Source organism: Talaromyces atroroseus (genome assembly GCF_001907595.1).
Source record: "Talaromyces atroroseus strain IBT 11181 chromosome Unknown scaffold_9, whole genome shotgun sequence".
NCBI lineage: Eukaryota > Fungi > Ascomycota > Eurotiomycetes > Eurotiales > Trichocomaceae > Talaromyces > Talaromyces atroroseus.
Window position 1 is genome coordinate 1,000,555 of NW_017971441.1, and position 15,527 is coordinate 1,016,081.

At 46.0% G+C, this 15,527-nt stretch overlaps 4 protein-coding genes across 4 annotated transcripts; 3 read left to right on the forward strand and 1 right to left on the reverse strand.

Moving 5' to 3' along the window:
* Nucleotides 1–336: 336 nt before the first annotated feature.
* Nucleotides 337–2,257, forward strand: UA08_06733 (Fizzy-related protein-like protein; the record flags this gene model as incomplete). Its single annotated transcript, XM_020269043.1, has 3 exons — nt 337–659; nt 757–884; nt 942–2,257. The coding sequence occupies 3 exons, from the start codon at nt 337–339 to the stop codon at nt 2,255–2,257; spliced, it is 1,767 nt and encodes a 588-aa protein (XP_020118063.1).
* An 898-nt stretch (nt 2,258–3,155) lies between these two features.
* Nucleotides 3,156–4,082, reverse strand: UA08_06734 (hypothetical protein; the record flags this gene model as incomplete). Its single annotated transcript, XM_020269044.1, has 1 exon — nt 3,156–4,082. One exon carries the CDS (start codon nt 4,080–4,082, stop codon nt 3,156–3,158), a length of 927 nt encoding a protein of 308 aa, XP_020117976.1.
* Nucleotides 4,083–4,687: 605 nt separating this feature from the next.
* UA08_06735 (hypothetical protein) lies at nt 4,688–5,557 on the forward strand (the record flags this gene model as incomplete). Its single annotated transcript, XM_020269045.1, has 1 exon — nt 4,688–5,557. One exon carries the CDS (start codon nt 4,688–4,690, stop codon nt 5,555–5,557), a length of 870 nt encoding a protein of 289 aa, XP_020117972.1.
* A 468-nt stretch (nt 5,558–6,025) lies between these two features.
* On the forward strand, nt 6,026–10,099 carry UA08_06736 (hypothetical protein; the record flags this gene model as incomplete). The annotated part of the gene is made up of 6 exons (XM_020269046.1): nt 6,026–6,056; nt 6,110–6,203; nt 6,267–9,246; nt 9,301–9,608; nt 9,663–10,029; nt 10,082–10,099. 6 exons carry the CDS (start codon nt 6,026–6,028, stop codon nt 10,097–10,099), a joined length of 3,798 nt encoding a protein of 1,265 aa, XP_020118033.1.
* Between the last annotated feature and the right edge of the window lie 5,428 nt (nt 10,100–15,527).

A 15,527-nucleotide genomic window follows, 5' to 3' on the forward strand; every position in this document is an offset into this window, starting at 1 on the left:
CTGTCTCTCTCGATGAAATACTTCATTCGACATATCGCGGCTTCCAAGTGCGGGCTCCTCGTGGCATCTTGCTAGCTTGTTGGGTTGCGATTAAACAGGATCACCACTGGGACCTTCTTGAGTTTGGAGAACGAACAACAGATCTGACGACAACTCCTCCACCTGCGCTACAAGAGAAAGCCAATTTGGCCCCACGTCGTGACTCATTATCTCTTCTTGCGGCACTAGGACCTTTCCTGAAAGACGCCTGCGACCGAAATTCGAGCCTGGATTGACTTAATCAGCATATCTTTCTCGGTCGCCCGGGGGAACTGGAGTCCCTCGTATCCCACCACAATGACCGAGAACGACACAGAACCAGACGCCCTGGCGTCTACAGCTGATGCTACGGGAAATTCTACATCTGAGATTATCGACAATATGGCCAGGCGGATGGCGTCACAAACAGGCACCCGCACCCCGCCGTCCAGGCCTACAAAGAATACCTTGTCATTCCCAGAAACGACCGGGAACCGCTCGCATTACCGCAATATTTCAGAGGCCGTTGACCCCGTAGCTTTGGCAAGCGCTCTAAAGGACTATGATGAGGCTGGTCGCCGACGAGAACGTACCCCCGGAACGAGCCCAAGCCGTAAGAGACAACGAGTCTATGGAGATAGGTAATCAAACCCCCTTGATGATACCCACTTGAATGCATATAAACAAGTTATTTGATCTGTTTGCAGTGGTGCAATTTCTAACTTTCTGTTTCAATAGGTTCATTCCCAATCGCGAGGGTCAAGATCTTCAGGCTACCTATAGCTTGTTGGGCGAGGAGGGTTGTTCATCAACGCCATCACGAACAAAAAAGCGGGCTCCACACGGTGAACTGCATTTTCAGCGCAGTATGTATCATGTTGTCTCCCAACATAACTCTTCATGGTGATTGACATTGTGTTTAGCCGAAGAAGCCAATCGTACATATTCCCGTGTTCTGCGAAGCGAACTGTTCGGCAGCTCTGTGCCGCAGCCTGATCCAGATGCAGATGCTTATCTTAATTTCAGTACTACGGCCCATGACCCAACTCGCTCTCATACACCCCCGCCTGCTTCCATGACGCCTTCCACCCCTTCCAAAAACATTCTCAATTACTCTTCACCTCGAGCTGGGTCTGGTCACCTTACCCCATCGAAAACACCACGAAGTCAGCGTGGACCAAATCTAAACCCGCGATCTGAGCTTTACAGCTTATCGCCTATTCATTATAATAGCCAGAGGATTCTGGAGACCCCGCGAAAACAACCCCGCATGTTGCACAAGGTTCCATATAAGGTCTTGGATGCTCCAGACTTGCAAGATGATTTCTATTTGAATCTAGTGGACTGGGGAAGCACGAATATCCTGGGTGTGGGCTTGGCTAATTCAGTCTATATGTGGCACTCCCAGTCGGGTCGCGTTACGAGGCTTTGTGAACTCAAGGATGATACTGTCACGAGCGTCAGTTGGATTCAGCGCGGAACGCATATTGCCATCGGTACTGGGAAAGGGCTAGTTCAGATTTGGGATGCTGAGAGCTGTCGACGCTTGCGAACTATGATCGGTCATCACAATCGAGTTGGTGCGCTGGCATGGAACGATCATATCCTGACATCCGGAGGACGCGATAGATTAATATTCCACCGAGATGTTCGCTCACCTGACCAGTTCCTACGCCGGCTATCAGGTCACAAACAAGAAGTTTGCGGTCTGAAATGGAATACCGAAGATGGCCAACTTGCATCGGGGGGCAATGACAACAAACTCATTGTCTGGGACAAACTCAATGAGGCGCCGCTCCATCGGTTTTCGGAGCACACAGCAGCAGTGAAGGCCATTGCTTGGTCGCCACATCAGCATAATCTTCTAGCATCGGGCGGGGGAACTGCAGACCGCACTATCAAGTTCTGGAACACCAGCACTGGCCAACTAATTCGCGAATTAGACACTGGAAGTCAGGTGTGTAACTTGGGCTGGTCGAAGAATTCAGACGAGCTCATTAGTACGCATGGGTATAGCCAGAATCAAATAGTGATCTGGAAGTATCCGCGTATGGAACAGATCATATCCCTGACTGGGCATACATATCGTGTGCTTTATTTGGCAATCAGCCCTGATGGGCAGACTATTGTGACAGGCGCAGGTGATGAAACCCTGCGGTTCTGGAAGATTTTCGACACACAGAAGGGCCACGAATGGAGAAGGGGCAGCAGACTGGCTGAATTGAGCACAATACGATAGTCCCGCTCTTGTGTTCTCACTACTAAAGACACAGCTTACTGCTCAATCGACGCTTCACACATTGCCCGCATGTTCTGGCGTTTGTTGAAAGATGCACTCTTGATACGATCTTACTTACTAATCCACGAGAGACGAATCTTGCATATGTTCCGAAATCTTTTTCTTGCGCCGGATGGGCTTGACTTGCAAACTATGGCGTATGCATGTAATGGGAGCAATCTACAGTTTTTCTTGTTTTCCTCATATCTGGTATTTCGGGGTATCCTTCACATGGGAGTTATATGTTTGTTTGGCATCTCACATCATATTTGAATTTGTCTTCCTTTTCTCTCCTAATTTGCATATTCCCAAAACTTTCCTCTGAAGACATGCATGCACTCATCTGATTTTTATGCCAGTGGCAATGGCAATTGCAATGGCGCTCACGGAGGCGTTTTATTCTCTTTCATGCCTCTCTCTCATTGTATTCCCTAGGGACGGCGGTAGTTATGTCAGGGATGGGTTTATTATTTATGGTCAGATGGTAGCGGGGTTTGACGGAGATAGGGGTTTTCACCTCTTTTTGCTCTTTCGCTTTTGTAATTTAGTTTTTACTGATATCATTGAAACTACTAAATGCATGTGCAATCTTGATTCTTGTATCAAAATAAGTACATGACTGAGGCGTAAACTCAACTTTACCCAGTTATTTATGTTTTAGCGACTGTAAGAGGTTTGTATTCAACAAGAACCAAGGTAAGCTGATAATCATGACATTGTAGAAAAAAAAATCCGATAGATATGGCAAGAGGTGAAATAACACAGTGTTTATAATGACTTATAAAGGCAACCCTTCAAGGCTATCTAGATAGATAATCTGTGACAAAGATATTGCATAATAATTAGAATCTTCCCTGACTTAAAGCACCAATCGGCCTGGGTCAACCGTCAGCACTGTACTCAACCGATCCAAAAACGTCTTTGCCCTCCGCTCCTCTCCAACAGGGACCGTGAGGCTGAATACATTGAGAGCGGCAGCAGGGAATGAACTCTTGGAAGCAGATTCGGGGGTGCTACTACTAGTAGCGAACTTATGACGACGGGGCACATTTCCGGAGAGAATATCAATGATATCCTCCTCCTCCTTCTCTTCAACAATCTCTTCATTGAAGTTTTCGAATTCTTCAAAGGGGACTGTGTTGATTTCGGGAACGTAGTTTCCACGTGTAAACTTCTTGACGACGGGAGCACCGAGGATTTCATCAAACAGCTCGCTCGCCGATAGCTTGGATGCTGACGAGCGCGGTAAATCGTCGTTTGCAATTTCAGTAGCGCGCGCAATGAATGTGGACAGCGGCACGGTGATGCCAAGGGCGCTCTTGATGCGTTTCTGGGTTGATAGAACGGATTCCAACGAAATCGACACTGCGATCGAAATGTCTGACGGAAGTTCCGGGATTATCTCCTCTGAGGGAGCCGGTGTTTCGGCCTTGGCGGTGGGTGCTTGGGGAGGTGGAGCAATCTTGATATTGCTGAGATCTAAATGTCCCATCTTCTCAATGCGTGCGGCTTGCTCCGCTGGGTAGCCAGCCTGGATGGCGCCGATGTATGCGAGGACATCGCCCTTGAGGAGACGACCCTTGGGTCCTGTGGCGGGGATCTTGGAGATTTCGGACTCTGGTATGCCTTTTTGAAGTAGGAGTTGGCTGACGGATGGGTAAAGAGGGTATCCCGCGTTCTGCGCGTGAGTTGCGGCGTTGGTTTGGAAGCCTACATAGTATACGTGGAGAGAGAGAGAGAGAAGGTTAGCCTGCCGGACTGATCGGTATCTTGCATATAAAGACATCACGTACGCTTCGTTATGGAATTGACCCTAGGCTGTCGTCGAAGAAGCCCCAGAGGGACTTGCCTCAATGGAAAGCTCGCAGCCATTGGTCTCTAGTACAGTCTGCCGAAACGCACTGCTCGTGTCTGAATGGAATTAGGGCGGACGGGTGAATGAAAGCTACGGCCTCTTGTTGATACAAGTAACTAGTAGCTGGTCGCAGGCATGGCGATTGAGAGGGTCGTCGTTGAAGAAGGAGGTTTTTTTTTTCTTCGCAATGGTTGAGGTTGAGAAAAGCTCCGGAGATGGATAGGGCCGGTGAGCGTTAGCGGGATGGGAGGAGCTTGTCTTCCCGTCAGGACCCAAAGCCTCAATCAAGCACACCGTTTATTTTTTGGCCGTCGTACGATACTACTAGTTGCGTTTTTGCGCCAATTGATCTAGACAAGGTGAGCGATCTATTACCTTGATACATGATGCATGTATATTTCAATAATACATTTGATTAATTAGTGTTTGATTCAGTGATTTTTAAACCACAGACATGTTCACACCTTAAGGTAACCGCGCAGCAATTGTTACATTCTCTCGACCGAAATACTTTTCAATTTCAATTTGACGACACGATGTTCATGCGATCCTTCACGTTCACATCAGGCGTCCGAGCCTGCCCTAGCACTTCATTCTTATTGTCGTCTCGAACCTTTACATTCCAAGCAGCTCGCTTCGCTCAGTCCTCCGCGCGACAAGCCGTATCCAAGTCGAAAGTGAAACCGACCGTTAAGCAAGCCGCTCGCAAGCCAGCCCAAAGCAATACTCCAACAGACCTTCGATTCATAGGCAGACGATCAGAGTCTCTGGCAGAACTAGATAGGAAAGTGACTCGTCAGCGCAAAGTCGTTCTTTTCCAAGCCTCGTCGCAGCGTGCCTACATACTCGGCGCATATGGCATAGGCGCCTTTTCATTCGGATATGCCATTATCAATTCATCCATCGGCGTACAAAGTTCCGGTGTGCAACTAGCGACGTGGCAGCAAAGTCTCTATGTCGGCATATGCATTATCATGAGCGTTATGGGTACAGTCTTCATATCGAGGACGTCGAGGTTGATCAAGAACATCACTGCGGTCAACTCAAACGGCCAGACTCTCATCAATGTGACTGTTCGATCGACGATTCCGTTTCGAAAGCCATACACAATCACGGTGGCACCACAGCAAATAATCTTTTCCCGGAAAATTACCATGGGTTCTCACCAGATCGGAGCCCCCGGGGCTCAGGAGCTCAAGATATCATTCTTCAGAAACCCCTTGCAAGCGATGAGCTTTGCGTTTTTCAAGATTTTCATTGCTATTCGTCGAATCTTTACCCAGGAAGACTTTATCATGATGGAGATGCAAGGTCAGAAAGGTGCTTTCCGGGTGGGAATCGACGGCTATGTCTCGCAGGATCTACTTGCTATTGGCAGTGTCACGGGCAGTGCTCCCACGCATTGAATAACTTTGATACATTTGTGTACACATACATTACTTCTTCTTTGCCAGAAGACTTCTACTGGCTTGTGTTAGTATTCCATTCCATCAGCGATGCTCATCGATGTTTCAGTCGGTTGCTTTGCTCGTCGAGATACCATGTATAAAGTTCAGTACTCTTAGATATTGCCCACAATATCAATAAAAAAGCATTTCGAGCATCTTTTACGCCTGTTATTTCAATATTCGTAAAATCATAGACGACTCTTTTGTAAGCCTCCATTCTGGCCAATCACAGGGCGGGCCGAGTATGTGCCACGTGATTCCACGCCAGGCAAGCGCGTTCCGCGGAGCAGGCGCGTATGGGGACTAAATAGCCTGAAGCAACAGAGAGCGCGAACCCCTCTCAGCATTGAACGCCATCACCTTTACTAAATCCTAACTTAACAGCGCGCGCAACGGGCTGATAAGGCCCAGAGCTCTGTTGTGAAAATGGGGAAGCTCGTCAGACTCGAGCTGTTTAGTATGTCATGTTCTTTCTTGTGTCAATTGGATTGCGCTGACCCCAACTCTCAGATTTCAAGTCTTATAAGGGCCACCACGTCTTGCTTTTCGGTGATGCCTTCTTCACTTCAATCATCGGCCCCAATGGATCGGGCAAGTCGAACTCGTGAGTTTCTATAATTTTAGTGCGGTCGTTACGGTATTTCTAATGTTTTTTTTTTATAAACAGGATGGATGCTATATCGTTCGTACTCGGTATAAAGTCGTCGCATCTTCGATCGACCAACCTCAAAGATCTTGTGTACCGTGGCCGTGTCCTTAGAACCTCCAAAGTCAATGACGACGGATCCGCCACTGAACCTCAGGCGAAAGAGAACGAAAATGACGCGCAAGATGGATCTGATGTCGACGACTCGCAGACTCAAGGCGAACGCGGCGATCCACGCTCGGCTTGGGTGATGGCAGTTTACGAAGACGACGCTGGCGAAGAGCAGCAATGGAAGCGGTCGATTACCAGCAGTGGTGTTAGTGAATATCGTATCAATAACAAAATCGTGACTGCGCAACAATACAACGAAGCATTAGAGGCTGAAAATATTCTCATCAAAGCCCGCAACTTCCTTGTTTTCCAAGGGGACGTTGAAGCCATTGCATCACAGTCGCCGAGAGACCTGACTCGGCTGATTGAGCAAATTTCCGGAAGCCTGGAGTATAAAGCTGAATACGAGCGCCTAAAAGCCGAACAGGAAGAAGCAGGAGAGCAACAAACTTTCCAGCTGAATCGCCGTCGCGGAATCAATTCGGAGATCAAGCAATACCAAGAACAAAAACGGGAGGCCGAAAACTACGCGCGAAAGGCGGAAGAACGGGACCAAGCAATCATCACTCACATTCTTTGGAAGCTGTTCCATTTCCAACGGTTGATTGATGAATCCAGTGCAGAGATACAGAAGCACCAGGATGAACTCAAAGAATATCGCCGAGGCGTCGAGAAATACGAGAAGAATCTCGAGGAAGCTAAGAAGGAGCATGCAAAAATGGGCAGAGAGGTAAACAACGCAGAACGCAACATTGTCAAAAAAGAGAAGGATATCGAAGATGCATCGAACTCGCTTGTTCCTATTGAAGAAAAGATTGAGATCACTTCGGGCAAGGTACAGAGGTACGGGTCGAGGATCTCTGATATCGCCCAAGAGCGTGAAACCCAAGCAGCAAATGTGACGCGCCTTGAGAAAGATCTAAAAGTTATAGAAAAGGCACAAGCTCAATGGGAAGCTGACTGGGAAAAAACGATGAGCAAGACCGGCGGACAACTAAGTGAAGCCGATCTCCAAGAATACAACAAACTCAAAGAGGAAGTCAACAAGCGTTCCTCAGCTGAGCAGCTAAAACTCGACAATCTCAGACGCCAAAGGAAGACTGATGCCGAAACATTGAACAGTTTGAGCAGCAAATTTGAGAGTGCGCAATGGCAGCTTCAGAATCTGGAAGCTGAAGCGAAGACTGTAAAAGCACGCAAGTCCGACATTACCGACACCATCAAAGATACGTCTACGGAGATCGACCGCAAGAAGAAGGAACTCAATGCTGTGACTTCGGAACGTTTGCGAGTATCGCAGATGCGTACGGAACTTGAAGAAAAGCTTCAAGTTGTCCTGAAAAAGCTTCTCGAAGCGGACGATGGTAGAAAGCAAAGCGAGAAAGAGATCAGGATGAAAGAAATGATATCCACACTGAAACGTATCTTTCCAGGTGTGAAGGGTCGTGTCAGCGATCTGTGTCAGCCCAAGCAAAAGAAGTATGCAGAAGCTGTCAGCACTGTTCTGGGTCGCCATTTCGACGCTATTGTTGTAGATAATGAGAAAACGGCAAAGGAATGCATTCAGCATCTCCGTGATCAACGAGCTGGCCAAGCCACCTTCATCCCGCTAGAGACAATCCAGGTAAACGCTTTCAACTCTAACCTCAAGGGTATGCATCGTAGCATGCGCCCAGCGATTGAGACAGTTGACTACGAGAATTCGGTTTCACGTGCTATCAGCTACGCTTGCGGCAATGCCATTGTTTGCGATGACCTGGATACTGCTAAATATCTATGCTATGAGAAGGGCGTCGACGCCAAAGCCGTCACATTAGATGGGACGGTGATTCATAAAGGGGGTCTTATGACTGGTGGTCGGGGACCTGGACATCAAAGTTCGAAAAGATGGGACGACTCTGAGTTGGAGAATCTTCATAAATTGAAAGACAAGCTACTTGCCGACCTTGCCGCGTTGCCCAAGGGTCACCGTCGAGGTACAGACGAGGAAACCTTGCAAGGTGATCTTGTAGGCCTCGAACAGCGGTTGGCTTATGCTAGGGAGGAATTGAAAGCTCTTGAGCGTAACATGAAGAGCAAGGACAGCGAACTTCAATTTGCTAAGAAGCAGGTGGCGGAAGTTCAGCCGAAACTGCGCGAAAGAGAGAAAGCGATGAACCAACTGGATAAAGCTATTGAATCCTCAGAAGAGTCGGTGGCTGATGTTGAGGACGAAATTTATTCCAACTTCTGCGGGCGCCTTGGGTACGAGAGTGTTCGGGATTATGAAGCTCAGCAGGGTTCTCTACAAGAAGAGGCTGCTCGCAAGAAGCTGGAATTTACCACTCAAAAGAGCAAGGTTGAAAACCAGCTAAGCTTTGAGAAGCAACGCTTACAAGCCACCGATGACCGAATTGAGGGTCTGAAAGCACAATATAAGCGTGATGAGGCGCAAATTAAAGAATTCAAAGCCGAGCAGGATAGGATTCGAAACAGTCTGGATGAACTCGAAGCTGAGCTTGAGATTCTGAATGAACGTCTTGCAGAGCAAAAAGATGCGTATGCGGAATCACAGGAGAAGTTGGCTGGCCATCGACGAGAGCTTCAAAGGCGTGCAAAGAATGTTGAAGACACTCTCCGAGCAGTAAGCGCACTAGAAAGTGATATTCAACGGAATTCTTCCAATCGCTATGCTCTTCTTCGACGATGCAAACTAGAAGACATCGATTTGCCACTCTCTGAGGACTCGGCACCCCTGGATAATCTGCCAATTGACGATCTTGTGCAGAATGCGGACGCGGATGCCATGGATATTGATGAGGATACGACTATGACCGGACTGGAGGCTCCAGCTGTACAGGACTACGGTATCGACGTCGACTTTGATTCCTTGGGTGAGACATTGAAAGAAGTGAGTGTATTGGATCCAATATATCTAGTGATTTGGCTGCTAACTTCTAGACAGTCTGCTGAAGAGAAGCTTGAAGAAGAATTGCAAGAACGTATTCGTGCTCTCAACAGCGAGCTTGACAAAATGGCACCCAACACTCGAGCCATGGAACGATTGGAAAATGTCGAGAACAAACTTCGTGGCACAGAAAAGGACTTTGAGGATGCCAGAAAACGAGCTAGGAAGGCCAAAGACGATTTCGAAGACGTTATGCAGAAGCGATCAGAGTTGTTTAACAAGGCATTCTCACATATTTCCGAGCAAATTGGACCCATTTACCGGGAGTTGACCAGAAGTGCCAATTATCCACTAGGAGGTCAAGCGTGAGTTCCCCACGAACCAGTGTCTCCTTAGCCAATCACTAATATACATCACAGCTATCTCGATATTGAAGATTCCGATGAACCGTATCTGGACGGTATCAAATACCATGCCATGCCTCCACTCAAGCGGTTCCGCGACATGGAACACTTGTCGGGTGGGGAGAAGACAATGGCCGCTCTTGCTCTTCTTTTTGCAGTGCATTCTTACCAACCGTCTCCATTCTTTGTTCTCGACGAGGTAGACGCTGCCCTTGATAATACCAACGTGGCTCGTATTGCCAACTACATCCGAGATCACGCGGCTCCTGGCATGCAGTTCATTGTCATCAGTTTGAAGACGGGACTCTTCCAACTGAGCGAGGCGCTTGTCGGAATTTACCGAGATCAGACAGAAAATAGCAGTAATTCGCTTACTCTAGATGTAAGATTTGACCCCCTTCGCTTTGATTACCATTTGCTAACTTCCGCAATAGCTACGCAAATACCAGTAGCTAGGCAGGCTACAATGAATGCAGACTCGAGACGACTTTCTTTCCGGTTCCGTACTAGCTAAGGGTGTTGCTACTTTTAATATTCAACATTTATTAGTCATTTCTCTCTTTCTTCGTACAATGTTTTCCCCTCGCGTTATGTTATACCTTAGGAGTAACTGATATCATCGAAGCCATTATGTCAAATAGAACTACATGTTTTCCAAAAACTAGCAATCAACTTCTCCGTTTTTTCTCTGTGCTTTGGCTCCTGCTGTAGCTAGTTGCAGTCGTAGTTACACAACCCAATTCACATGATTAGCCGAATGGACATTCAGATCGAATGGATTATGCCTGTTCCAGAAAAGAAAGTGGGTTTTTTGCACTTTCTTTTTCTTTTTCATGCATGCAAGACTTGAATATTGGAGTCTCCGTTTTCTCTGCTTTTTTTTCTTGGGTAGATCTATGTATTATGTAGCATGCAATTCGCTGTGCCACAAACCGCACAATTGACGATGACAACCTTTCGTTGGAAGGCAAGGTTGAAACAGTCCATTCGTCGGGAAGAAAAGAAGAAAATAGAAGGCTCTGTTTCTGTCTTGCCTCTGAATACTAGCTAGCTATGTAGACAGCCTACGTACCTTGACCTAATTCGTAGGTAGGTAATAGGTACACGCTCCATTCAACCTTCTCAGTCTATGACTAACATCAACACCAGAGCCAACATCCCGGACAGAACAAGCATCTAATATGTAAGGGGGCAAAGAAAAACGAGGCTAATAATGTACACGTAAGAGGTGGATAGAGACTAGCAGGGCTATCAAAATAGCCTCATAATTTGGTTTAGTTTTCTAACTGGCCGTTCTAGAAGAAGTCTTCTTCGCCCCCGCCCCTCCAATCGTACATGAACCCTAACAAGGACCGGAGCAGGAACAAAAGGGGGAAGGGAAAAAGATGACTTGTGTCATTCCTTCCATTCTCCTGGATCTTGTGAATTTGGATAGACAAGGGCGTAGATCCCTGCTCTCCAAGGTTGTGTAACCGTTAGTCTCCAAGTTAGTTAAGTAAAGAGCTAAAAATTTTGTGATATGTAACGATCCAAGTACTGCAGATAGGTAACGCCACATGTCCGCCTTTCTTTTTCTCTCTCTCTTTTATGTGGTGCTATTGTCCCCCCTTGCAAGGGTTTTGTAAGCTGATACTATAGTATCGTTTAGTGTTAAAAGCAGATCTCTCGTTTTTTGCCTCATTACAAAGTGTCGGTGACGGGTGGCAGGAGCATGATATGAAAACAGTTGGTTTTATAGTTCGCATCAAACAAGCCGCTTTGACGACAAAGTCGCATGTATCCTATTTTCTCCTTTTCTCCTTTTCTCCTTTTCTCCTTTTCTCCTTTTTTCCTTTTTTCCTTTTTTTCCGTGTCTCGATGAGTTCGTTGCTCTCGCCTCGTGTGGATGGAATCGACTTAGATTATTTAGTTTGGTTCGCCAAGACGTGGTGATGGCTGACTCGGACGAAAATGAGCTTTGAAATCTGGAGCTGCAAAGATTGAAATGCTTATTGTGAAATGTTAGCTCTCTAATGAGTTAATATCGTATGTGCTGTTGTACTGTGTATGAATATATCTTTATCTACATCAAGCGCTCATCCAGTTACCCCGTTTTAGGGCTTCGTGCCCTAGAACGTAGAAGCAAGTCCAACGATAGATTATTCTAGAAATTGATACGACTTGACAGTTTTCTGGGATAATATGAGCCCTCCCAAAACAGTTCCGCGGCTTATTTCTTTTCTTTTCTTTTGTTTAATGCATTAAATCTGTTCTCTCGGAAAGCAGATCCCTCCCTATTAGAGTAACTACCCAACAACCGAGTATAAAAATGCTGCACGAATGAGTGCATAGAACCTTGGAAATTGACATGCTATTCTAATACTAAATACCTGAAACACATACTCACAATAATCACTATGTGACTGCTACTACATAGTACCTGGTAGTTCAATTTAGGTGGTAGGAGTTATAGATGTATCTACCTAGGTACATCAAGACAATGTGCCATGAAACTGCATTCTTGGTACCTCTGTGAAAATATATCTAGGTATGTAATACCGTGTATGAAATTTGCCAACAAATTTAAACCAAAATGTTTGCGGCTATTTCTTTCAAAATAAAACCTAGACCGTAACTAGCAAGCCGCCTAATAGGTTTAATGGCTAAGTCCCGCTTCATACGTAGGCATATGTACGTAGGCACGGAGTACGTATGTTATAGAGTAGTACGGTCTACCTACCAAGGTAAAGATATGGAACCGTTCATGTGTTTATGCGCAAGTTAGGTCAAATACACAGTGCACACCGAAATCCGAAGTAGATCTTCCTAAAACCAGAAGAGAACAACCTATTCGATTGATACATCACATCATGGAACCTGTTTCCCTTAATACCAAAAGTCAGACCCCTTCTCCTGCACCATTTTGTAGCAAAATTCAGCCTTTTCTCTACGAAGTAGAAGGGTGGATTCCTGGAACAGTTCTCCGATAAGTAAGGTTGTTTGGGTTGTATTACCTGAAAATAAAGAAAGAAGGTAGATCCTGGTAAGTACTGAGTGGCGATCAAATATGGGCAATGAACACGGTGATATTATGAAACAGTTTTGAACAAGACAAGACTAGCTTAGGGGTACTCTCACCTAGTAAAGTAAGTCCGTATGAGCCCATGAGTCAGTGTTCAAATCTAGATCTAATTGCTAGATGACATACGTCGTCCAGTAGGAAAGGCAGGTTTCCTCGAAGCTCCTTCTCTTCAAACAGGCCCAGCCAATTATGCGTTTAAAGCAAGCCAAGACCATGCACAAACTCCCCAAGAAGAGAGAATTATCCGAGCTAGAATTGAGCCTAGAAAGGCATATCAAGCCGTGTAACAACATCAATAATCGCAACCAGCCAAGGCAGAAAAAATCACTACGTATGCATCCTGCCTCGATAGCGCACCGATTGATGCTCGCTTATCTTAATAGACAACCAGGGGCAAAAAATGAGGCGAGTAGAGATTGACAAAAAAAGAAGGAAGAAAAAAGTGAGACAGACAGCCTTCGCTTAATTTTGCTATTGTACAATATGCATACCTAGTAGATACAATATCTGTAGTTAGTTATCCTTGATGACATGGCTGATAATGCCCAAGCTGAGAGTCGGATTTACAATCGAGCAGGCCGAAGAAGAATTCGATGGCGCCCGGATATCAGAGTAGGCAACAACGCTTTCGCTACGTTGTGTGGTGTATTAACGACGGGATGGTAGTTACCGATTGATGCGGGCTTTTCTAATTTCGGGCATTCATTGGGTGGTTCGGGCTTGCGGCCCGGGCCTTATAGTTGGCGGGCCCAGGCGGGGAAGCTTTAACTATCTAACCATCATTAGCCTTAGTCCGCCCCTCTACTCCCAGAGTCTTAGATCCTAATGCTCCGTATGAATCTAGGCAAGCTGATGTTCCGGAAACCGGGTTGCAACTTTGCAACTTTGCTAATAACAATCGGAGCCAATGGAAGCAAATTATCAATGCACGTCTAATCTTCAGTGTATCTCGACGGCGGTCAATCGTCAATAGATTGAAATTCGTGCGTATTTACATAATACCGCACAACTCAGCAAGATGCTAATCAGCAAACAATCAATAAACGGGCGGACGGACAACGTAGGAAACTATTGCATTTCTTTTCCTTCTCGCAGCGAATCGGATATTAATCAACTCAAGCGCTCTTGCCAAATGTCGTGCGTGGCAAGTAGAATGAAAACGCTAGATTGCATTCTCAACCAAAGGATTCGTGGCCCTCGCTCGATATGCATACATTCAATTCTGGACAATATCCATTGGATTGAGTTGCAGACATCAATAGATTGTTTATGGTCTTAAAGGGAGGGGGGAACAAACAAACAAACAACAAACTTCCCCAGCGACTTGGCGATTGTTCTTCTATCTTCCGAGATTCATGATAATTCTTGCATACAGTAGTTAGTTCGTAAAGGAAGAGTTCCATCAGGTAGATTCATGTCGGCACACGTGTACATTGAGGTGGCTGACATAGCAGCTATTCATCAAGTCCATTTTGATTTGATTGTTCAAGGACACTCGCTCAGTGAGATTCTAATACAAATTGTGCAGGCCGATACGACGTTTGAATGCTTACCGCAGTTCCTTTTAGGCCCGTCTTCAACTTGCATGCAAGCCTCTTGCGTTTCATATGCATTCCATTGCTAATTGCTCGCCTCAGTCTTCGCTTCACTCAATGATGACATCACCTTGCGACAGCTACATCAAGCCCAAATCTACATACTGCAAATCTATAAGCAATACTTAGGCCAATATGCAGATAGCCACTGTTTTTTGCTGTAAGCGCGAAGGTCATGGTGAGCTTCAAACTTTTCTCTGCACCTCAAAGACATGATGGCGTAACGTACTGCCATAATAACTAGTCAAGTAGGTAGGTACGACGTATGTACGTAGTTAGCTCTCGTACATTCGATGGCAACTGGCCATTGAGCATTAACGGCAATGTGATGATCCTGATGATCAGATCGCGGAAAGACCTCTCCATAGTATGACTATAGATGCACGCTACTACAAGGATCATGCCTAGATCTTTATGCAAGTACGTACGTACCTAGGTAACCAAAAAAAGACGAGGAGCAGCACACTTACTTACTAGCTAACACCCTGTTCACCGCTTCGGCCTGTACAGTGCATAGCCATGCTAGAAATTTAGACATTTACGCAGTGCGTTTCAAAACATTCTCTCCGGGAAACCTAGGAATCAACCGGATTAGCAAACTACCAAGCAGCATTAGTGTAATTTTCGAGTCCTCGCTCGGCTCAATGACCAATCAAGCCTGTAGACAGCAATGCGTATAGAGTAAAGCTCGAGCTATTCTCCATTGATAGGCTTGTTCTTTTATTTTCACCATTTTTTTTTCTCTCTCTTTTGGACCAATGCGAATGGTTAAATCGTCGCCTAGCCTTGCATAAATACGGACTAGATCGGGGACGCATCCAAAAAAAGCAAAAACTAGCTCATTGATGCTGAATGAACGAGTAGCGGTAATTCCAGCATTGGCAAAAATATTATGTTTCGCGTGCACCTAGCTATATGCCGTCTGTTCGCTAATGCGGCATTATTCATACATAGCATTACATGGATATGAATGTATTTCAGGATCCCGACTGATTCCGAGAAAGGACTTATTGGCGGGAGTCTTTTCATTTCGTTATCATTATCACGGAACAATTAACAGAGTCTTTTGAGCATCCGAATGAGACGCAGATTGGCGATGCAAACGGAGCCATTTTGCCGGGACTGCAGATCTGGCAAACGTTCTACATAGCTAACTACGTAAATTACTCCGTAGCTTTCACAAGTCCCTGGGCAGGGCGGTGGTGGCTTTCTTTGGACCGAGAA